This window comes from Stenella coeruleoalba, assembly GCF_951394435.1.
Source record: "Stenella coeruleoalba genome assembly, chromosome: 19".
NCBI classification, from domain to species: Eukaryota; Metazoa; Chordata; class Mammalia; order Artiodactyla; family Delphinidae; genus Stenella; species Stenella coeruleoalba.
Window position 1 is genome coordinate 20,256,263 of NC_137165.1, and position 25,719 is coordinate 20,281,981.

The 25,719-nt window shown below is 39.1% G+C and overlaps 1 protein-coding gene across 1 annotated transcript in view; it reads right to left on the bottom strand.

The window, feature by feature from the left end:
• The window catches only part of LOC307178192 (uncharacterized protein), a 212,164-nt gene that overhangs the window by 175,670 nt on the left and 10,775 nt on the right, over positions 1-25,719 (bottom strand). The window contains 4 exon segments of the mRNA XM_079906040.1: positions 1,091-1,281; positions 13,096-13,231; positions 16,379-16,484; positions 20,648-20,707. Coding sequence (XP_079762166.1) covers positions 1,091-1,281; positions 13,096-13,231; positions 16,379-16,484; positions 20,648-20,684 — 470 coding nt within the window. The 5' untranslated portion in view covers positions 20,685-20,707.

A 25,719-nucleotide genomic window follows, 5' to 3' on the forward strand; every position in this document is an offset into this window, starting at 1 on the left:
GAAACTATCAGGGTGAGCTTTGGTTAAATCCAGAAGGAACAATTTCCCAGACAAGTGAAGAGCACTTACATTATAGTAGCTCGAGCTTTAGCCGGGCAAGGAAGGTTCCTATCTACCATAATTAAAATGAAGAGCCAGGGTTTCCCTGGCGGCGCAGTGGTTGAGAGTCCGCCTACCGATGCAGGGGACACGGGTTTGTGCCCTGGTCTGGGAAGATCCCACATGCCGCGGAGCGGCTGGGTCCGTGAGCCATGGCCGCTGAGCCTGCGCGTCCGGAGCCTGTGCTCCACAACGGGAGAGGCCACAGCGATGAGAGGCCCACGTACCGCAAAAGAAAATAATAATAATAAATAAAATAAAATGAAATGAAGAGCCAACAATTCTTCAGAATTATTTTGCCTAGTACAGTGCCTATATACACAAAATGCTCAATAAAAACTGATGATACCTCCAATTCTGTAAACTAAAATGTATGTATGTGTATATGAAATTTAGTAGTCAGTATCTGATAGTCAATGAAAATCTGCAGCACTAAAGTGGTAGAGCTGAGCAGAAGAATCCAGGTGTGCCTTCCAAAATCTTCTCCAAATTCAGACTGATGAGATTCCTATATCTAACGGAAGACATCATACATTTTGCTGGCTCCAACACAGTTTCTCTAGTACTAATTATAGGTATAAGGCAGCTCAATAACTAGTATCAAGCCACTTACTATGTATCTAAAAGAACGAAAATTTTGTTACTACAGTGAGAGACACTCAAAAAACCTTTGTTTGCCAAATGGCTAGGAATTGCTGTATGGGAGATGTGAGACCATGATGAGGGAGAGTTTTTCAGAGGGTTGTAACTATACTGTTCAAAGAAGAAATGAAAAATACACATCTCCTCTTAGGAAGAGCTATTTTTTGCATGGTTTACTCTACCACCTAAAATGTTCCTAAATACATTGAGAAAATACCACAGGATAGCAATATATATCCCATAAGCCACTGCTTTTCCCAACGTAACAGACCCTTATTCTAATACAGACTTACTAGAAATTATTGAACCGGGCAAGACTCCTAGATACTATCCAGAAAAACAGACTGACCTCTGAGCCTCCTGGTCATCTTTAGGGTTGTAATTAGACAGGCAGTCCAGAATGAAAATCTGGCCCCGTTCGGTACACTCATTCAGGGCTGTCAGTAGCTTATTAATGTTCTGTGGATTCAGATCGAGTAAGTTGCTGTTTGGGTGAGATTCACTGATTTCAGATAATGCTGCTACAGCATTAGCCACCACCTGGGAAAGAAGCAGATACGACCTTGATTTGTCAAGAACAGTACAACTATTTCTCTGGATCACTTCATAGATCTCAACCCATAACCGTTCCTGAACATTTTACGCAGTCAGCTAGAAAGAGATACACTGCTTTCAAAATGTATAATAAACCACCAATGATGGCATATATAGCTTCCTCATGGTCAAGCAACACAGAATTAAAACAATTCACATATTAGCAGAGAGTCCCTCATGATTTACTATTAAAACAATAATAATTTTAATAGTAGTCAACACTATCAGTAGAATTAAGACACATGAACAGCTGTAAAAGAAGTGAAGGTTAGGGACTTCCCTGGCGGTCCAGTGGTTAAGACTCATGCTTCCACTGCAGGGGGGCATGGGTTCGATCCCTGGTTGGAGCACTAAGATCCCACATGCCTCGCAGCCAAAACAAAACAAAAAACACAAAACAGGGAAGTTTAAATATGAAACATGTACATTAGGCAATGGAAAGAAAAATCTAGGCCAAACAATTTTATAGGTGTATGGGCGTGCATGTACTGGGGGGTGGGGAGGTGATACTTCAGGTGTCAATCACACCTTAAGTCTCAGAGTAAGAAAATGTGACCCTGAAACCATAGTTCACTGTAACATGATGTTGGGAAAGCACATAATCTCCATGAAATTCAATTTCCTCATCTGAAAATGGAATAATTTAATCCAAGTCACAGATTAGCTTTAGTTTGAGGATAAAATCAGATGACTTATGTATAAGTGCTTTCTACAAAGCCTTATACAAAGTTAAGGTGGCAATATTACCATAATTCATCAAGACTAAGTTGCATAGTTTTTCATATTAACATCTCTGAAGTTGGGATATATTTAATAATCAACGGCATGTCAGTTTAATAGGAGGTATTTTTCTTTCTACGTAATACAGGAAATAATAATGCATCTTAGAATCAATGAAATATGGTACCTCAAATGTATCCTTAACTCTGGCAGTATGATAAATGAAAAATTGCTACCAAATATAAGAAAGTACACTTGTTGCGTCCGGAGCCTGTGCTCTGCAATGGGAGAGGCCACAACAGTGAGAGGCCCGCGCGCAAAAAAAAAAAAAAAAAAAAAAAAGAAAATTCTGTTAAGGGCTTCCCGGGTGGCGCAGCGGTTAGGAATCCGCCTATAAATGCAGGGAACACGGGTTTGAGCCCTGGACCGGTAGGATCCCACATGCCACGGAGCAGCTAGGCCCGTGCGCCACAACTACTGAGCCTGCGCTCTAGAGTCCTCAAGCCACAACTACTGAGCCCGTGTGTCACAACTACGGAAGCCCGTGCGCCTAGAGCCCATGCTCCGCAGCAGGAGAAGCCACCACAATGAGAAGCCCGCACCGCAACGAAGACCCAATGCAGCCCTAAATAAAATAAATAAATTTAAGAAAGTACACTTGTATCCTGACTTAACAGACCCAGAAATCCATACTAGCTGCAAGAAAAAACAGTGGACACTTTATCAAAATTACAGATTATGTCTAATTTAACTAAGAAATCTACAACCAATGAATGTTTAAAGTAATTTTAAGATTATAAAAACACAGAAAAATAAACAAAACAGACAAAAAACTATAGCTCTGTAAAAATGAATTTACAACAACATTTTGCAGTGAGGCTCTCAGCTGTCGCTAAATATTAGCACAGTAAGGCTATATATAAATATTCTGTAAGCATAAGTGAGATGCAATAGGTAGCAGCTTCATTAATTATGTATATTGAAAAGATTCTCAAAAATGTCAACTCATTTTTAGTTCTGATTGAAGTCCCTGTTAAAAGCTTGAGAAACTAAGAGTTGTATGATTATCCTTTTGCTAGCAAGAGAAGAAACATAATGGTTACAGTTTAGCTATTGATTTTAATATCCATATCATTTGGGTACTCTGCAGATTATCCCAGTATATGATTTTACCTAGAAGATAAATTCTAGAGAATATGGCTTTTTAAATCAAATAATACATTCATGACAGTATCCATTAACTAAGATAATGATGCCACAAATGGAATCACCTTCAGTTATAACTTAGTGGTCAGGACAAAAAATTCCAAGATGAAAAAAAATCAAAGGTTCACTTGGTAAGTATGATTATGGATATAATATTTTATTGTTATTAACACAAATCGAGAAGGATTATCTAGTTCACCTATCACATGATAGCATGCATGAGGTTCTTTCCTGACTTAATTTTTCTTTGCCAACCACACCATCAAGCATGGCCTTTAGTAAAAATTAAAAGCATGAAAAGTGAAACAATAATCTCCATCATCTCAGTGCTTTACATGCAGGGAAAAGGTACTGTGTTTCCCCTGTATAATACACTTAATACACTGGATTACAGGATAAAGGATCAAAATGTCACACTGGAAGAACAAATGCCTGTTTTCCTCTCTTGCTGCCAACACATGCCCAGTCTTGGTCACCAGTTCGTCCAAAACAAATGTCCTGTCACAACTTACCATTTCTGCCACTCAAATCTTTTTAATGTTAAAAAAAATTAAATATGAGGTCTGTTAACAGGAAATGAACAGAATGAACAATTAGAACTCCTCTGCTACCATCACAGGTAACTAGAAATTAAACCAAGTATATAATGCAGCTAATGACGTATATGTTCTGGTGGTAAAACAGGCAATTTTCACTTATTATCACATTAAAACAAGAAAAGAAACAGGGAAAAGTAAATCTAATTAAAAGATCCAGAGAGATCAGATTATATGATTATGTTTAGAAAAGTCTGCATGGGGAAAAAAGATCACTGCCAAATGGTCACTGAGCCAATGACTGACCAGAGGAGATACACCCCCAATAACAAAACTCTACTGCTATTCCTCTAAAATTCCTTCTATTCTACCTTTCCGCTTTCATCTCCTAATCTTCACATTCATACTGCTAAGTTTTCAGAAATATACAGAGGTGGGCCCATAAAGAGCTGCTTAGAGTTCTCCTGGTCAGTAAGCCATGCTTCTCTCACTCTAATGGAAACTTAAAATGAGCATCGAATCTCAAGCAGGCAAAGACTGACTTCAAGACAGCAGCTGGGTAGCTGGGGTATACAGGACAACTCACCTGTCTCTGTGTTTCTTTGGAATTTTGTATAGAATGTAGTACATATATTATCTGTTTGTAAAAATAAACTTTAAAAATAATGGATTGAAACATGATTTACTTCCTCTTCCCAGAGAGCCTTCTCCAAACAATAATTCATTATCAAAAGAAAAAATCTGACTCTTGCAGTAACTGCCCTGGTTTACTAGTGTATTAAAACAAAGGTTATGTCTCTTTCTCTTGTACCATTACTTTGAATGTGAACTAAGACTAACATGCATAACATTTTCCCCCCAGAAAACTGGCAGTTCTTTTAGGAAACACTGCCATGAAAAGAACAATGGCCTTTTAATTATAATCTCAGAAAAACTGGAGTTCCCAAGAAAGAAAGGGGTTTCTAAAGGAAGTTTTGCTTTAAAAATGGATTTATAAATAGGGTTTAAGTGAGTTTTCTCAGCACATTGGTTGACTTACAAAGAGCTGGCATGTAGGCTACGAAGGAACATGTCCCATAGCATCAAAAGAAATTTTTTAATTCATCTTGCCTCCCAATTATGGTAAATTCTGTTCTTTGGAAGACTGCAATAAAACATTCCTCCTCCCCCATCCCACCCCTACCCCCTGTAGACCTAATATAATATGTATACTTTACAGATACAGATATTAAACACAAACATATACATACATACAGAAGTATGCGTGCACGTGCATGTGTGTGTAAAATCACACTCAATACTAGACAAATTTTTCTCTGCCTTAACTACAGACTTCCCTTCAATCTGACAGTTCATTGTGGACCCTTGGAGTCTGCTGAATTTTTTTTTAACGTAAGCAATTTGTTTTGACTTACTTTATACTATACCTAATAGAATTGGACAAAGAGATAAAAGACAATAATAGCTAAAACTTACTGAACACTTACTATGCCATTTACCTTCCCAGCAACTCTAAGGTAGTTGCTATCAAAATCCACCTATTACAGATAAGGAAATAGGCTTTAAAAATGAATTTATAAATAGGATGAGAGAAATTCAGTGACTTGCTTAGCCAACAAAGTTGGAAAGGGAAAATGCTTGAATACAAACTCAAGGCCTGGGGCTTCCCTGGTGGCGCAGTGGTTGGGAGTCCGCCTGCCGATGCAGGGGACACAGGTTCGTGCCCCGGTCCGGGAGGATCCCACATGCCGCAGAGCGGCTGGGCCAGTGAGCCATGGCCGCTAGGCCTGCATGTCCGGATCCTGTGCTCTGCAACGGGACCGCAACGGGAGAGGCCACAACAGTGAGAGGTCTGCGTACCGCAAAAAAAAAAAAAAAACAAACTCAAGGCCTGTATCTGATTCCAGTGTCTGAGTACTAATCACTCTGCCGCCTGCATTTATAGAAGTTCCAAGAGTTGTGAACATCAAATGGGGGAAAGGGAAAGGGAAAGAAAAATCGGAGCTGGGGAGAATACTATAATCAAAACATTATTTCCAGGCAGATTTATACAAGGAGAAAACTGTATTCTCCTACTTTATATAGTTCAGAGATAATCACCTCCTAGCAGCACTTCAAAGGGCAAGATTTACTATCCAGTTACAAAATCTGATTTATAAGCTACCCCTGTCTCATATGCAGCAATTCTGAGGACATAAATTTGACATTACTTTTTTTATTTTTATTTTTTGGCTGCGCCCTGTGGCTTGCGGGATCTTCTTCCCTGCAAGTGGAGTCTTAACCACTGGACCACCAGGGAAGTCCCAGACCTCATTTTTCTTTTTTAAGGAGCAAGCTGGAGTGGTGGGTATGAATAAAATAAAAATGATCCTGTAAAAAAAGAACTCTAAAAGGAAATCTAGATATACGTTGGGAGTGGAGTATCACAGACAGAAGCTCCTTTAGGAGAAATCTTTCACACATTTCCCTGTTCCTTTGAATGACCTCTCTAATTTCACTCATTTTCATAGCCTCAGAACCCAAGAAAGATAGCACTTCCCAATATAGTGACTTCCTCCTATTAACTATATTTAGAAGACTTTCATTTCTAGCAATGACCTTCAAGGTCAAACACTCTGAACAAACACTTCAATTTTCCCGCTCAATTTACAATACTTTTGGCTGCTGCCCCTGAAGACTTGAATAAATTGAACGCAGTAGAATAACTGACCAAAACTATTATAATGGAAAATAAAGGTGATTTGCATACTTTTATCCTCTTGAAAATCAGCAACAGTTCAGAATCTCACTTTCTTCTTTATGGAGTTGCCTCAAATAACACGTTAAAGCACAGGGCATTTATTCTAAGCATGTTTCAGTCATTATCATCTCCTTAAGAACAAAATGACTGGACTTCCCTGGTGGCGCAGTGGTTAAGAATCCACCTGCCAATGCAGGGGACACGGGTTCGATCCCTGGTCCGGGAAAACCCCACATGCCGCGGAGCAACTAAGCCCATGCGCCACAACTACTGAGCATGTGCTCTAGAGCCCTCGAGCCACAACTATTGAGCCCGTGTGCTGCAACTACTGAAGCCCACGCACCGCAACTACTGAGCCCACATGCCACAACTGCTGAAGCCCCCGTGCCTAGAGCCCATGCTCCGCAACAAGAGAAGCCACCGCGGGCTTCCCTGGTGGCGCAGTGGTTGGGAGTCTGCCTGCTAATGCAGGGGACACGGGTTCGAGCCCTGGTCTGGGAGGATCCCACATGCCGCGGGGCAACTGGGCCCATGAACCACAACTACTGAGCCTGCACCTCTGGAGCTTGTGCTCTGCAACAGGAGAGGCCACAATGGTGAGAGGCCCGCGCACCGCGACGAAGAGTGGCCCCCACTTGCCACAACTAGAGAAAGCCCTCGCACAGAAACAAAGACCCAACACAGCAAAAATAAATTAATTAATTAAAAAAAAAAAAAAAAAAAGAGAAGCCACCGCAATGAGAAGCCCACGCACTGCAACAAAGAGTAGCCCCCGCTCGCCGCAACTAGAGAAAGCCTGCGTGCAGCAACGAAGACCTAACGCAGCCAATATAAATATATAAATAAAAATTTTAAAATGCATTGTTAAAAAAAAAGAATACAATGACTATACTGTACCAGTTAATTTTACAGTCATGCTTTAATCCAAGACACTGTCCAGACTGCCAACTAATAATATGCTGACTACATATGACATTCTGCAATGTTCCGTTTTTTTCCCCATCTTCTTTCCTAAATTAGGAAGCTAAGTGAACACATCTACCTAGTGAAGTCAACAAATACCGTTAACAGCAAGAGAGTCTGAATATCTGGTAACAAGTAAGATTTAAAAATTAGACTCAATAAAACTCATTACTTAGTTAAGGGGCTTACATAAGTAGCTTAAGATGTGTTTTGATGAAATGCGAATATTCACAAAGCTAAAACACTACAAATAAATATCTACAAATGGACAAAAGGCACTCCTAAGAAGCCAAGAGTTACTTGGCCCACCAGCCCTAAAATCACACAAAAGCATGCTGCAAAATGAACAAAACAAAAAATTTATTATTACACCATTATCTCCCTTTTCAGAGTAAGTAATCCCCTGCCAAATTAGAGTCTTGAGATCCCCTGCCAAATTAGAGTCTTGAGTAAGTAATCCCCTGCCAAATTAGAGTCTTGAGAAATGAATAAGCCGTGATCTTTCGGTACACTACTGAATTACTATGTACAACAGATCCAGTTTTCAGGAAGCTGCCTACGAAAACTGCTTTAGGCATATCCTTGAACAATTATCTTTTAAAAGTAATCCTGAAATGATGTGTTAAGTAATACTGTAAATAGATTTACTTCATTTGTAGATAAGCTGCCCTCAGAATCACCCTAAAAAATAATGTCTGGCTTTAAATAATGTATACAAAAGAATTAAATATCTTTGGGACTTCCCTGGTGACACAGTGGTTAAGAATCCGCCTGCCAATGCAGGGGACACGGGTTTGACCCCTGGTCCGGGAAGGTCCCACATGCCACGGAGCAGCTAAGCCTGTGTGACACAACTACTGAGCCTACGCTCTAGAGCCTGCGTGCCATAACTACTGAAACCCGTGAGACCAGAGCCCGGGCTCTGCAACAAGAGAAGCCAATGCAATGAGAAACCCGCACACCGCAAGGAAGAGTAGCCCCTGCTCACCGCAACTAGAGAAAGCCCGCACACAGCAACGAAGACACAACACAGTGAAAAATAAATAAATAAAATTATAAAAAATACTAAAAACAGCTTTAGTTAAAAAAAGAATTAAATACCTTTAAAAAATAAATTTGCCGTTGAAATATTAACCCTTCTAAAATCATTAATAACCAGCACCACGATCACTATACAATAAAGAAACCTTTGTTATTATTAAGGGCTTACTCTATACCAGGTTCACTATTAAGTGCTTTGCAAGCCCTCTTTTATTTTTCACAACGTTCCAATGATAGAGGCACTGTTTATAATCTCCATTTTGTAGACGAGGATACTGAGATGTTTAGGGAGACCACCAAGCTAAGAATGGCAGACCAGGATACACATCCAAGTCTGGTTGGTTTCAGAGCCTGAGTTTTAACCCTCATGTGTTAGTACTGGAGCAAAAAAAAAAAAAAAAAAGTTCACAGTTACAAAGCACTTTTCTGTTTTTGAGATACTTTCATAAAGAGTGAGTCAACTCTTTATAAAAGGAAGTGATTAAATGCAATTTGGTATGCTGGACTGAATCCTGGAATAGCAAAAGGATATTTGTGTTGAAACAGGTGAAATAAAGTCTGTACTTCAGTTTATAGTGATGTACCAATGCCAATTTCTTAGTTTTGACAAAGGTACCATGGTTATGTAAGATGTTAACATTAAGTAAAACTGTGTGAAGATAGGTATATGAGAACTTTCTGTATGGTCTTTGCAACTTTTCTCTAAATCTAAAAACCCGCCCCCAAAATGAGATTTAAAAAAAAAAAAAACCTAAGTTAGTAATAACTGATAAAATGAAAACTGATGATTAAAATTCCTAAGGTGAGAATACACATAAAAAGATCTCCACAAAGTTTATCATAAAGGAAAACAAAAATTGTTTCCTTCCTCTGCAAGAATTTAAAAACCGAAAAGCACTGAGATGGGCACTTGCCCTTATAACAGAGCAGCCTCCAATGATTCCACTTACTCAACACTCTGATCCTGCAGAAATTACCAGCAACTCATCTTTTAGTACCAAATACAACATTACTTACTTGGGGCATCCAGACACAGACTGAGTGAACATGTTACCTCCTACATCATTCTTACCCAGTGCTTACCACATACTGACACTCTCATACATGCCTAAAATTCTACCAGCTCTGGTACTCCTTTATGGACACTGGGCATGAAGAGCATCACGCATTTCTAATTTTGCTTCTGTATAATATTTTAATTTTATAACTCTTCTTCTATTTATTGATATATGTTTAGGGATAACAGAATTCATATAAAGTACTAAATTAAATGAGGTCATTAAGAGATGATTTAACATTGCCCACGAGGACAACAAACATATTCTGACAAAAATCCTTCTAAAATTTACAAAGTGATCTAGAGAGACTTCAGTTTTTCAGCATTTATCATCTCAGACTGACAGCAAACCACCACAAACCTTCTAAAGCCTAACTAGAAATTACAATAATCAGAAAGTACGTCACGTTAGATCTGTTTCTCAATAGCTGTCATTTATTAAGCATTTACTATATGTCAGGCATTACTTCAGTTTTTAAAACAAATTAGTCCTTCATGTTGTTGTAGGGGGCTCCCTGTGCACTGCAGGATATTTAAAGTATCCTTGAACTCTACCTACTAGATGCCAGTAGCAACCTTCCCATCAGTTGTGACAACCAAAAGTGTTTCCTGACAATGCCAACTGTCTCCCAGGAAGCAAAATCGCCCCCAGTTGAGAACCACTGTCACATAATCTCATGTGGCTTCTACATGCTGGCTAGCACATGGTTAAAATACATACTTTTTCTGAGAAAAAAAAATGTTACTTTTCATAAAACAGCTTTCCAAAATAAGTTCATATTAAAAGAAGCTGGCAGTTTAACTAGAACCGTTGCTAAAGGCCATACAGGGCCAAGTTCTGAGAGCATGCTGCTTGTGCAGAAAAACCCTCAACAAACCAAAATATGTTTCTGGAGTTTTTTTGGTTTTGTTTTTTTAACTAATTCAGTAGTCTGTGCTTTGGCAGACAGGATAGAGCAATGGAAGAAGGGCATTCCCAGGGGCAGTTCTCAGAGAGATGGTAGAACTCAGAAGGCTCAGAAGACAAGATCAAAGGGGCTAAGGCGCTGAGCCAAAGGATTTAGGAGACCTGAGCTCACAAACAAAAAGCAAAGTACATGTGGTGGGGCTGTCAAGAGAGTCTCTGGCGTGGCAGATTCTGGGGTAAACATTAACTGAAGTTGGAATACCTCAAAATGCCTCTAAGAGAGAAAAGGAAAACTGCAGTAAGGAGGGAAAATCCTAATGCATGGGCAAAAGCTAGAGAATTATCACTATCACCCAAAAGTGTATCTTTCTTGCAAATATCAATTTAGTGAGACAGAATTTTCAAAACTCTGATTATGTGTGAAGAAATCATAGCTATTTTCCTCTCGTGCCAAAGTGCTTCCTCATTCTGAATACGTTTACTTTCAAAATAATGGACTAATAAATCTGTGTCTGGAAATAAGTTTAGCTTTCATTCCCTCAGAAAGATTTTACCATATGAACCTGTATAGCTATCAAAGAGGTCAGAACCCTTTAAATTAATATTGTAGCAATAATGTTAACCTTTGCCTAATGTCTACTTCATAACCATGGCAGCAGCAGCCATCACTTCATGAACTCTCATAAGCCAGGCACTTTCACAGATGCTTTATATACAAGAGCTCAATTAATACTCCTAACGACTCTCTAAGTTGGTACCTCTCACTCTACAGAAGAGGAAACAGACTCAGGGAGGTTAACCTAGGACTTAACAGTGAGAATTTTTTTACTTCAAACTATCTTTTCTCTTTCAAATAGTATTTCACGGAGAGTCAGTTTTAACTAAAGTTAACATATACACACTACTATATATAAGACAGATAACCAACAAGGACCTACTGTATAGCACAGAGAACTATACTCAATATTTTATAATAGCCTATAAGGAAAAAGTCTTTAAAAAAATTTTTAATAAAACATAAAAATATTGGGCTTCCCTGGTGGCGTAGTGGTTGAGAGTCCGCTTGCTGATGCGGGGGACACGGGTTCGTGCCCCGGTCCGGGAAGATCCCACATGCCGCGGAGCGGCTGGGCCCGTGAGCCATGGCCGCTGAGCCTGCGCGTCCGGAGCCTGTGCTCCGCAACGGGAGAGGCCACAGCGATGAGAGGCCCGCGTACCGCAAAAACAACAACAACAACAAAAATCAGGAATTGGAAAGATATGTCCCACTCCACAAATATTAAGCAGGGAGAAAAGAGGGCTGGATATCTGGGGCCTACAGCCAAGAAAGCAAAGGAGAATCTAGAAGCTGGTTTGTGCCCAACATAAGTTCCTTGTGCGAAGCAGCAGAGAGGGCCCTCTGAAATCCTGATTAACATACATTCTCCTTTCCTAGCAAGTGCCTCCAAACACAGTATAAGTAGAACACTTACCAAGAAGGAACACCCCTTAAATTGCCCTATATTAAAAAATTTCTTTAAACATTATAAACCTATACACATGCTAACTTCCAAAAAATGTAAACTAAATTCTTTCCAATGATATCATCCATCTATGAATCACCAGACAGAAAGAATGTAATGTTACAATGATCCTGTACATTGTAGCTAAACACAGAAAAAGAACAAAAATTCCATGAGGAGGAAGAAAGTATGTTTATTTTCCAAAACAATTTAATAGAAGCTAATTTTAGAAATGCTGTCTGATTTTTGCTTTTAATGTAGACTAAATTCCAGGCAGAGGAAAAGGAAGTAAACAAAACAAAACAAAACAAAAACCCTGGTAAGAACAACCTTATTACTGTGTTCATCAAATCTAATGATAGGAGAATTCTGACTGGATATCCAATAATATTAAGGACTTTCTTTAATGATCAGCTGATTAAATGAGTTTTTCATTCTTAAGATGTTTGGGATTTGCTTTAAAATCATCCAGTAGGAGAGGAGGTGGGGGTCAGGAAAGCATGTATGGAGAGTTAAATTAAACAAAACTGGCCATAGGTTGGTAACTACTGAAACTACAAGGTAGATATTTAGGAATTTATTATACTATTCCCTCAACCTGAATATGTTTGAAAATTTCCACAATAACAAAAAAGTTAATCAACTACTGTAAGACCTATTCAATAAAACAAAATTAAAAGGCAGCTCCTGTAGTTTCCACTACGTCTGAACCATAAGCATAATTTCTACAAAGATAAAATAGGTAAAACCCCAGGTTACTGACACTACAATGATATGCCCAACATTTGTCAGCCTTGGAAGATAAAACAGTGAGGTTTCACCTGGCTTTCTTCTCCCACCTGGCAAGGATGCACCAAGCCCAGCTGACAGAAGGCTCACCATATGGTCTGAACTGGAAGACAAACTCTGGCATACAGAATGCTTAAATCATGAATATTCCTACTCAATGGCCAATACTTCTCTAGAGGCCCTCTTTTGGAACAGAGGTTGCTTATTTGCAATGCAGACACTAACCATATCAAGAGACACTTCTGAAAAGGTTTTCTGAGGTAGAAGAGACCGTTCTTGAGTCCCTGGGAAAAAGTTACCTTCACAAAGCTGTTGACAGCCATGATGGCCATGTCTGGCTGACTCTTGGCATAGTTCATCAAGTAGAGATACACGAGCTTCTTTAGTTCCAGGTTGTCAGTCTGCATACAATTCACTACATCTGGAAAGAGACAGCTGAGAAAAGAGGAAGGGAAAGCGAACAGATGTTGATGCCAGGCTGTTGGACAGAACACAAAGAAACAGCCTTAATTTAAAAAGTGACTCGATGTGAGCACAAATGTCCACTAGTGATAATACTTACCACAGAAATGAATTACTAAAGAATTTATAATAATGGTCCCAAGAAGATGTCTAAAAATAGATTTTTAAAAAACTTTTTGCTATGAAAATTTTCAGATTAGAGACAGCAGTTTAATGAACCCATGTGTCCATCACCCAGCTGCAAACAAATATTGATACATACCCGATCTTGTTTCATACACAACCTCAATCCACTTGCCTTCTCCCAGTCCCTACCCCATCTAGTTGCTCTAAACAATTTCTAAACAAATCCTGCACATACATTTCATATAATATTTTAGTGTATATCTTTACAAAGTTTTTAAAAAAATCACTATGTCACACAAAAAAATTAACCATAATTTTTCATATCAATTCTTTGCAGTTCAAAGCACGACAGTTGTTATGCTTTTTAATGCACATATTCTTCCATCCCTGACCAGTGGGAACTTATTTGATTAGTTTCCTTACTAAAACAGTTCTCAGATAATGAGGACCTTTGTTCAAAATTTTAACCATTTTCAGAAAATGAAACAGTTCTAAACGTGTGTGCCATGTACACATTTAGATTCTATTGTATATATACACCCATGAAGGAAGTGACCAGTAACAGGTATTGGGACTCAGACCCTAGGTTAGAATCCTGGCTACATTACCACTAGCTGTATGACTTTGGGATTATTCTTTAGCCTCTCCAAGTATACACTGCTTGATCTCTAACATGGAATAACTTCTGATTCAGAATAACCTCTAGTTCAGAAGACATGAGGACTATAAAAAACATTGTAAGTAAAAGCATCTGTCCCTGTGCCTGACACAGAATGCACTTAAATTTAAACTTCCCTTTTCTTAATGACATTAGGAAGGTCATCATTAGCCTTAGGACCTTCTCAGATGTTTGAGTTACTACACCTCACATCCACCACTAGATGCTGCAATTTACTTGGCATTCTTGCACTCATCCATTTCTTATCAGCAGCATTTGACCCAACTAATAAAAGGAAAATCAATGCATTTCATATTAACATAAATATTTTAAAGTAAAAATCTACCTATTTTACTTATTTTTTTAAATTAAGATGACATTGTTTTAATTTTTGCCAATCTCTTTAATGTCTACTGTAAACAAAAACAGCTGGATTCTCACACATGCTCCTGCATTCAACCTGTTGTAGAATGTTGTTTAGCTGAAGTGTAAGAAGAAAATCCATATCCACATACACGTATATAAATTGGAAAATGGAAGAGTATTTTAATAGCTTTTTCATGTAACTGGATGTTCTCCTTTGATACATTAAAGCTAGACAAATGGTTGTTTTTCTTTTTGTTTTTAGTCCACAAATGGTAGTTTCTTAAAAGTTAGGTACAATATGGAATCTGAACCCATATCAATAAACTTTCTGTACTTGGTTGCATTAAAATCCATTCATTTATCACTTATTTTGAATGGATATTTTACCCATGCATAATTTTGTGATGTATGCACTGGTCATTTGGAAAATATTGGTTCAATGAGTTATGCAGATCTTCTCTATGGTGGCATATTTCATTATACAGCAGCAAATAATCACAGTCATTAATTTCACCACCAATCTCATCAGAAAAATCTCTAAGTATTGGGAAGCTATCAAGCTCACGATGGGAGATACAAGTTTTCCAACACTCTAATTTTTACTTTAAAGTCGAAATTTATCTACTGTCAAATTTTTTCCCTTGAAGTGACAGGTTCACTTTGTTCATTTTTTATAAAATGTCTCCCAAATACTGAAGTCTGATTAACTATAGTTCTGTCTGTCAATCTTTCTTTCACAAAGAAATGGTGTTCCCAAGTCAAACAATTGTGCAAGGGCTTTTTTTCAAGTCAACCGTCACACTTTGCTATGCAGTAGAAGTACCTTATGCCTAATTCCTATTTCATCACACAGAATATTAAAAAGACCTGAACTCAAGGTTCAAGGTTTACTGAAATAAATTTTTAGTGCTTCATGCAGGACAGTCCTAAGTGAAACTGCCCTTTTTCCTGCAAGCACATGATGGTGAAGAATACAATGACTACTTTTACAGTTTGGCACCACTGCCTTAATTCACACTAAGGCACCAGCCATGCAAACGTCAACACAGTGAAAAGGGTAAATAACACCTAAGTATTATTACAAGAATAGCTTTGACTTCATGGATTTCATGGAAAGGATCTCGGGAATCCTCAGGGGCCTGCAGACAATCCTTATTTATTTCCAAATGGCCTTCCTATTACAGGAAAAAAGGGAGGAAAAACAAAAAAGACCCTTTGGATTTTGTTACCACTGATTTTCATCTTGAATTCGGCAATTAAAGGCAGAGTTGTAAAGTTGAGGGCACTGGGTTGAGCCAATTAAAGTACACATGGGCTTCTGCTTCTCAGTGTATTTTTATCATCTTCTAAAACTACCTCAGCAACAGATTTGTAACTGTGTCAGCTCTCAGGAGGTTTTATGCTAGATCTGTACGCAAGTGAAATCAAACTCGTTTCACTCAAAAAAAAAAAAAAAAAAACTAAGTCACAGAGTTAATATAAAAGCAACTACACTTCCTGATGTTCCCAGTGGGACAAACTCATTCTTATACGTTCTGACTGTAATAGCTTTAAATAAAAAGCAGTAGGCCTTCCCTGGTGGTGCAGTGGTTGAGAATCTGCCTGCCAAGGCAGGGGACACGGGTTCGAGCCCTGGTCTGGGAAGATCCCACATGTCGCGGAGCAACTGGGCCCATGCGTCACAACTACTCAACTACTGAGCCTGCGCGTCTGGAGCCTGTGCTCCGCAACAAGAGAGGCTGCGAGAGGGAGAGGCCCACGCACCGCAGTGAAGAGTGGCCCCCGCTTGCCACAACTAGAGAAAGCCCTCGCACAAAAACGAAGACCCAACAAAGCCATAAATAAATAAATAAATAAATAGATTTAAATCATGTGGGCTTCTAAGAAGACCTCTGCTTAAAAAAAAAAAAGGCAGTAAAAGCCATAGAGTAAGAGTCTAAAATGAGCAAAGCAGAAGAGATTACCCTTACCTAACATCTTTCCCCACAGTCATAGCAGCAATCACTTTCTTCACAGCCTCCTTCTTCTTTTCTTTCTTTTCACTGTTGAGTTCAGCCTTTAATTCAAAGACTTCTCCTAAAAGACAACAAACGGGTGAGGTCCCAGGATCAGAGAACTAGAGCAGAACACTGTACTATACAGCAAGTAACACAACAGATGACCAGTGGCAGGGCTGCAACTGAAATAAGATTATTTAAAAATTATAGGATAGGTACAGTTCAAATCCCTAGAATATTAACCAACCCATTGATAAGGATGCTATTTTGGGGTTATCGCCAGAGAGGAAGGTGTAAGCCAGATCTCAGGAAGCACAGAAGTGGGAAAAAGGAAAGGTATCTCATGATATCTTACTACGATGGGGAGAGAACGGCATCTGAGGGATGATCTCCTGTCAGAATTTCAAAGTCCTGGGAAAAAAATAAATGCAGGCAGGAAACAGGTTCACAAATCAATGTTTTCAAACCAGAAGAGACTCCTCATTCACCTACTCTCAACTCCACAAACAACTGAGGCTCAAAGGTCACTAAGTGAGCGAGTGACAGAGCTGGCCTTAGAACTGTTTCTCCCGACTCTTTAATCCAGTGTTTCTCAACGTTGGCTACACACTATTACCCGGGAAGTATCTAGAAATGCCAATGCTCAGGCTCCACTCTGGACCAAATAAATCAGAATGTCAAGGAGTAGAACTCCTACGTTCATATTTTTTAAAGTTTCCTCAAGTGATTCTAATGTATAATCAAGGTTGAGAATCACTGCTCTAATTAATACTTTAAGATGATAATGGGCTTTAAGGCCCTATCCTGTTCAATCAATCTAAGAACAGAAATAATAATCCTGAAGCTTCAAGAATGGTACAAACCAGAGTCATTTCTAAAGATATAATCTTAAATGACTGACTGCTCAGGTGCTGCACCGTGAAATGTCAGGACTGTCACCACTATTTTAAGGCCCAGGCTCACCTATCTTCAGAAAGCTGGAGCTGAAATAAGAAAAAAGGTTAACCACCCTCAACTGGTTTTAAAAGAAAGAAGAAAATATACTATAAGACCACGAAAAAGAAGTTAACTATTGTCACGTCAACTTTCAATCCACAGAATTGCCTCATTTTCTTCCACCTTTATGACTGTTCTTGATGTTCACTTTAACCTCGTTCACCAGTACAGAAATAGTGGGGGCAGCAAACTAGGTGATCTGCTGAAGCCTCTAAATGGGAAGGATGAACTGGCAAGAAGCACAGAAGTTGAGCACTAAAAAAGCCTGTTACATCAAAATCCATCGCTAACAAAGCAAACAAACTGTTACAAAAATCACCCTTTTATTTGACAGCTGCAAAAATAGCACAGACAGAAAAGCTGGGCCCTTTAAAGAGTCACTCTCCTCTTCTCCAAGTCCTCTGCTGCCAAATCCAGCTCTTAGGGTTCCCATCATTTACTTCTGAAAACAGTAAAGGACAAACAGCACGGTTTCAGAAAATCTGAATTGTGAATAGCAGCAGGAGCTGAAGAATCAAAACAGGATATAACTGAAATTATTCCAACTCCAACAGCATAAACGTAAAGAATATGCGCCAGTGGCAGTTCTGGTGGGTGTTACAGGAAGTAAAAGGAACACAGTCTATCCATTTTTTAAAATGTGGTATTTACCCAGCCATGATTCATCTGTAAGTCTCAAACCTTTATAAAAATCCCTGAATTAAAAAAAGGTTACCAGGACCCATTATAAGTGAAGGTTTGAAAAATCAGGTGAGTTTTAAAATTACATCTTTTTGTGTTATTATAGAAACATCCTGGTCATCAAAGCACACAAAATGTTAACAGAAGAAATAAATACATTTCAGAATGATAAGAGAGTAAGAAAAAAAGCTGAAAATGAATGACAAGGGGCTAAATACTTTTGTACGCTACAAGCAGTAAAAACAGCAAGAAGTTGGGTGGAGCCAAGGAGGAGCACGGAGGCAAGGTATCTCATACATACTGCAGCTTTATTAAATTCTTATCTTCCCCCCTCCTTTTCCCCTGAATCAAATCTACCAAGCATTGCTAGCAGCTAGCAACAGTTCTCAATCTCGGCTACACATCAGAAAATTCTGGGGAGCTTTTAAAAAAACCCCACGTCTAGGCCATATCCCACACCAAAGAAATCAGGATATCTGCAGGGGTAGGACTGGACATCACCTATTGACTTTTACTTCACTGGGCAATTCCAATGTGCAGGCAAGGCTGAAAGCCATGGACTAGTAGCTAATGTAATTAAGCAACTCTCTATGGTGTTTTCTGTATTATAATAGAAGTTTACCCTTAAATAACTCCAAACGACAGAAATATGCTTGTGCTTTCTAGAAAATTTTCTGGTGCTCCAGGCCACTATGTGTGCCCTCCCATTTTCTTTTTCTTTTGAAATCATTTTAATCTTAAAGAAAAGTTGCAAAATTCCCCATCTGCTAACATTATGCCACATTTGCTTTATCATACTTTTTATATATTTATACATTTTTTTCTGATTCATTGAAGAAGTAAACTGTAGACATCATGTCTCTTTAGCTCTAAATATGTCAGTGTATAACTTCTAAGAACAAGGAATTATGTTACATAGCTATAATACAATGATGAAAATCAGGAAGTTTAACAGTGATATACTGTCATTATCTAATCTATAAACCTTATTCAAAGATCTTGATAAAGTCTTTTATAGTAATTTTACCCCCATCCTCCTTGGGCCATGATCCAATGCAGGATTATGCATTACATTTACTGTCATGTCTCTTTAGTCTCCTTTAATCTGAAACAGCTGGTCAGCCTTTGTCTTTCATGATAATGACATTTTAAAAAAGTACAGGCCAGTCATTTTCTAGAACACCCTCCGCTGTCATAGGTGTTCCCTCATGATTACACTGAGATTATGCCTTTTGGCAGCCATAATTCAGAAATGATGATATGAAATCATCATCTGTGGAAGGATAAGAAAATATCAAATTTCCATGCATTGTTTTGCATAATCATTTTTTGTTAAAAATTTTAAAAATCGTATGTATTAATACATGCATTAAAAAAAAAATACATGCATAGAAAAGACTGAGGATACATACCGAGTTCCCACCAGGAACAGGAATAGGGAGGGAGGGAACTTTCATTTTTACTTTTTATTGCTGTATTGCTTTAGTAGTACTCCTTGTAATAAAATGTTTATTTCCAAGTAAAAACTTGAAAGAATTTGGTGCAACCACTATGGAAAACACTATGGAGGTTCCTTAAAAAACTAGAGTTACCATATGATCCAACAAACCCACTCTTGGGTATATATCCAGAGAAAATTCTAATTCGAAAAGATACATGCACCCCAACGTTCACGGCAGCACTATTTACAATAGTCAGGACATGGAAACAACCTAAGTGTCCATCCATCCACAGATGAATGGATAAAGAAGATATGGTTTATATATACTATGGAGTATTATTCAGCCATAAAAAAGAATGAAATACTGCCATTTTCAGGAACATGGATGGACCCAGAGATTACCATACTAAGTGAAGTAAGTCAGACAAAGACAAATATATGGTATCACTTATACGTGGAATCTAAAAAAAGATACAAATGGACTTATTTACAAAACAGAAACACTCACAGACACAGAAAATAAACTTATGGTTACCAAACAGGAGGGGAGGAAGGGATAAATCAGGACCTTGGGATTAGCAGATACAAACTAGTATGTATTAAATAAATGACAAGGTCCTACTGTATAGCACAGGGAACTATATTCAATATCTTGTAATAACCTATGATGGGAAAGAATCTGAAAAAGAATATATATATGTATACATACACACACACACACACACACATACATATATACACACACACACACCTGAATCACTTTGCTGTGCACCAGAAATGAACACAACATTGTAAACCAATTACACTCGATTTTTTTAAAAAAGAGAAAATAAATGTGCTTCTTCCTTTTACCCTCCTCAGATCTATCAAATCTTCAATGGATCAATCTTGGATCTCTTCCTTTCACTAAAACCTTCAAGTCAAAATGATGTGCACCACAGCCGTATCTTTAAAAACCCATACTTTAATAATTTACTCAATACACTTTTCTGTAGGATATCCCCAATGAGATGGTCCAAGACATACATGTCTGAAGAGGTCAGGAGCATTCTACTTGGAACAATCTTACACCACAACTTTTGAAGAATCTTCAAAAAAGGCTGTGATCAGGTTCTCATACTTACCTTTTTTATTGGTTGTGAAGTACTTGGAGTCAGTCATGGTTGTGGATCTTTAATGTGCACCTACAGCAAGAGAAGAGAATTCCTTTAACCAAGTTATTTATGTCCAGCAAGGCATTCAACTAATTTTAAGATCATTTATATACAAGAAGTTCTGCATTCAGAAAGTATCTTCATCCTTACCACCATCACTCGTGATCCAAAGGGATGCAAGGATAATTAAGAATGTAATCCTTGCCTCAAAAGCTAATTGGAACAAAATCCAAAGGCCTAATGGAATAGAGTGATAATCTGAACCTATCACAGTTTTATGATTTTATCCACAATTATCTCCTCAGAGCCTCCAAGACCTAAAGCTACATCTTTTTACAAATACGTCTTCAGTTAGTCACTCCAATATTTAAAATAAGGAAAAGTTTGTTTCAAAAGATCTCCCCATTACTTTCCGTTAAAGCAAATCTGATTTCCCTGCCTCAAGATGGAGTCACTCTAAGACACATATTCTGAAACAGAGTAAAACTGAAAGAGAAAAAAATTTTATCAACCTCTTCACCATTACATGCAACTGTCAATAAAAGGAATTTCTTTCAGAAAAAAGAGAGAAGTCTAGATTAGTAGGACAATACTCTTTCATGACAAACACCTAGAGAGGCAAACATCTAGAGAGGTGTTATGCATGGATTTTTTTTTAAATTATGGTTTTCATATTTCCAACAACCTACAATTCCCCCAAGTATTCCCCCAAATAAAAAATATCAGTTTACAGTTAAAAACAATGCAAAAAACTGAGATATTTGTTCAGTCACACTGAGTGCTAAAGAGGATCAGAACTGGTGTTAAAACTTAAAAGAACATGGATCCCAGCTTCAATTTAACTTTTCTGTTCCAATTTCCAGAATTAATCCAGTTGACATAAGACTCCATTAGTAAAACGAAAACAGCATGGACTGATCACATTTCTCCCCAAATAATGAGACAATGTTTTCTGATTTGAGAAACCCTAAGATTTTGTCCAATGTACTTGACTTCTTTAAATACATTAAAACTTTCTTTTAATAATATTCCTGCTGCACTCAAAAATGAGTATCTTCTGGGATTTCCCTGGTGGCACAGTGGTTAAGACTCTGCGCTCCCAAAGCAGGTGGCCCAGGTTCGATCCCTGGTACGACCAGATCCCACATGCGTGCCGCAACTAAGAGTTCGCATGACACAACTAAGGAGCCAACGAGCCTCAACTAAGGAGCCCGCCTGCCTCAACTAAGACCCGACACAACCAAATAAATAAATTTTTAAAAAAATGATTATCTTCTTACTGACCACCATCATTAATAATACTTATCACCAAATTTTGGACAGATGCCCTGGCACCTACTCATTATTTTCTGGTCAAAACAACATGAGTGATAATATATTTGGCAAACTTGAGCGATAATACCTCCACAAACAATGGTAATTATGGATCTGAGAAAAAAGACCTAAGCACTCAACAAATCAATGCAATTAAGGAAAAAAGCCAGAAAATCATAAAATAATGCAAAAAGGTTGGCTCAAATTTGTTCTCTAAAATGTACTACTTGGACTATTTAAGGGAAATTAGACTCATCTGTTATCTTTCCAAGGAGCTACTTAATGTTTATAGTACTGATCCTTATACAATAGTGCTTTTAGGTTGTACAAGAATTTCACTGAATTTACCTTGTTAAAAGAAGTGAGCTAGAACGCACACAAATCATTACAGAATACAGAAATTTCTGATTTGACACTATTTGTTTTAACTTAAAGTGAGCCTGTAACAGAGGCTTGTCTTATGTAGTATTTTCATAATGTCTTTTCTAGCTAAAATTCAAAGAATTATAATCTTTTAATCCATTTAATCACTTAATCCATTCACAGTGTAAACTAAATGTGAAGTAGGCAAACTGAAGAAAGGAGTCCTTCACATAAAAGACCTGGAATAGGGACTTCCCTGGTGGTGCAGTGGTTAAGGATCCACCTGCCAATGCAGGGGATGTGGGTTTGGTCCAGGGAGATTCCACATGCCACACAGCAATTAAGCCCGTGTGCCACAACTACTGAGCCTGTGAGCCACAACTACTGAGCCCACATGCCACAACTACTGAAGCCCACAAGCCTAGAGCCCGTGCTCCGCAACAAGAGAAGCCCCTGCGATGAGAAGCCCACACACACCGCAACTAGAGAAAGCCCACGCACAACAAGGAAGACCCAACACAGCCATAAATTAATTAATTAATTTAAAAAAGACCTGGAATAAATGTGAAGTTATCATCTAAGAACTTATATATACAAAGAGGAAAACCAGTATACAGAAATGATTACAGTACTAGAGCCTGACAGGAGGGCCACAGCTCAAGGCCATTATGGTCTATCCAGGATGTTGTTACACCACTCTAATCCTTTGGGATCATCAAAAGTTAAAACTTGCTTAACATTTAAAGACAAAAGCTGCTTGGAATTTCTGTTTCTTTGAAAAAGCGCCCCCAAATCGTTGTTTTCTAAAGCTCTCATACACATTCACATATATTAAATTTTTAACAGAAAATTTCAGCACAATCTGTTAAACATTAAATTAACCTCGTCTTAAATCGTACCTTTATTAGTGACCCACACATTTCATTACTTTCCCTAACAAATTTCATCATCGAGGACTAGATTTCTGTCCTTTTACATTGTGAGCACTAAGTTCTTAACTAGAGAATAATGTACCAGCCCACAAAATTTCAGGGAAGAGGAGAGAATCAAGTACATGATCTTAGACCCTAAATTAAGAACCCCTGCTTTTCAAGAGAAAGGAGAAACACACCACTCTCTTATCTCGCACCGTCCTACACAACAGTAATGAAATATCCCTTACACATATTGGCAGAGCAACATTTTATCATGTCAGTTCCTGACTTAAGCCAACAGAAACTCCCCCAAAATAAAAGTAAACCAGCCTAAACAAAAACAAATGAGAAGAGTCGGGGTTGCACAACACTGTGAATGTACCAAATGCCACCAAACTGCTCACTCTAAAATGGTTAATTTTATGTTATGTGAATTTCACCTCAAAAAATTGCATATGTATGCATTTTTTGGCTGCGTTGAGTCTTCGTTGTTGCACGTGGGCTTTCTCCAGTTGTGGCGAGCAGGGGCTACTCTGTGTTGCTGTGCGCGGGCTTCATTAGTTGGAGGATGCAGGCTCAGCAGTTGCAGCACATGGGTCCCAGAGCGCATGGGCTTCAACAGCTGCAACGCGTGGGGCCAGTAGTTGTGGCGCACGGGCTTAGTTGCTCCGTGGCATGTGGAATCTTCCCAGACCAGGGATCAAACCCCATGTCCCCTGCATTGGCAGGCAGATTCTTAACCACTGCACCACCAGGGAAGTCCCTGTATATATTTTTTAATGAGACACTGTTTCTTTGTTTTTGTTGTTGTTGTTTTTGAATGAGACACTCTTAATCACACACCAGAGATGAATATGGTCAGATTCTCTAAAACATAGGGTGGTGAAAACTGTTGTCTGGGACTTCCCTGGTGGCGCAGTGGTTGAGAGTCCGCCTGTCGATGCAGGGGACACGGGTTCGTGCCCCGGTCCGGGAGGATCCCACATGTCGCGGAGCGGCTGGGCCCGTGAGCCATGGCCGCTGAGCCCGCGCAACCGGAGCCTGTGCTCCGCAACGGGAGAGGCCACAGCAGTGAGAGGTCCGTGTACCGCAAAAAAAAAAAAACAACAAAAAAAAACCTGTTGTCTGCTTTAGAAGCCAAAGAAAAAGCAGCCAAGATAGAGTTCAAAGAATAAGTCAAGTATTTGCTGAAGAGCCTCAAAAATCAAGTTCCTTCTGGGAGCTGGGGGGGAATTTATTCCTTAGGAGAGTCCCAGGGCAAAGCCAAGCCATCATGGAGCTGGAATTCACACTACCTTTTTACCAGATCAAACTAGAGAAGTCACCGGCTGTTCTGAGGACCTAAGGTATGACCTCAGTGTTGGGAGCCAAGAAGTTTTCGCCATTAGAAGATGGCCGACACCCTGCTTCTCTTCCTGATTTATGAGATAGAAGTTCGCGCCTAAAATGAAAGCCCGCGCACGCAGCACCAATGATGATTAGCCAAGTACTTCCCTCATTCTGAATCCCGCCCCCCTTTCTCTGCAGTGTATAAATACAGCTACCGCAGCAATAAAAGTTTGAGGCTTGATCAGGATTCTGTCTTGCCTCCATTCTTTCGCGTCTCCTGCCCTTCCCCCTTTTTTCAACCCCCACAGGTTCCTCCTCGGACTCACAAGGATTTGTCCTGCTGGTCGGGACTCCCGGGGACGCCCGGGGCCGTACACAATTGGCGCCCAACGTGGGGCTCGAGGAACGGATCCTGATGGAGGTAGCACGCTTACGAACGCCTGGCCAGGCACCCACTGAGCCGCCGCGAGACTTACTCGAAAGTGCAGCTTGATTAGGTCCCCGGAGGACTGGCCGCCCTTCGGCAGTCGTGACCTGAGGATAAGGTAAGCGGAGCTATAAATATGGGACAGGAATTGAGTTCCCATGAACTCTTTCTTCAGGGGATCGAGGATTCCCTCAAGATGCGGAAGATTAAGGCTAGAAAAAAAGATTTGCGTGAATTTTTTATGTTCTTGTCTGATGTTTGCCCATGGTTCCCACAGGAAGGGACAATAGATAAAAAATGCTGGAATCGTGTAGGAAATTGTTTAAATGATTATTATCAAACCTTTGGGCCTTCTAAAGTGCCTGTGACTGCATTTTCGTATTGGAATTTAATTAGGGAGATTCTCATGGGTCATTTTTTTGACCCCGATGTCCAAAAGGTTGTAGAGACCGGGGAAACAATTCTTAAAGCAGCCTCTGGTCTCCATTCAGCTTGTCCATCCGTTACCATTGATATGGGTTCAAATGAAGAGTTCCCAAAAATTCCAGAAACCGGTCATCATTATCCCACAGATGATAAAGTTATCCCAAAGATTTATCCTTCCCTTACTGCTATTAAGGGTGATCCCAATGATGACCAGCTTTCCCCCCAAGATCAGGAAACTCTCGATGAGCAGGCTGCTCGTTATCATCGCA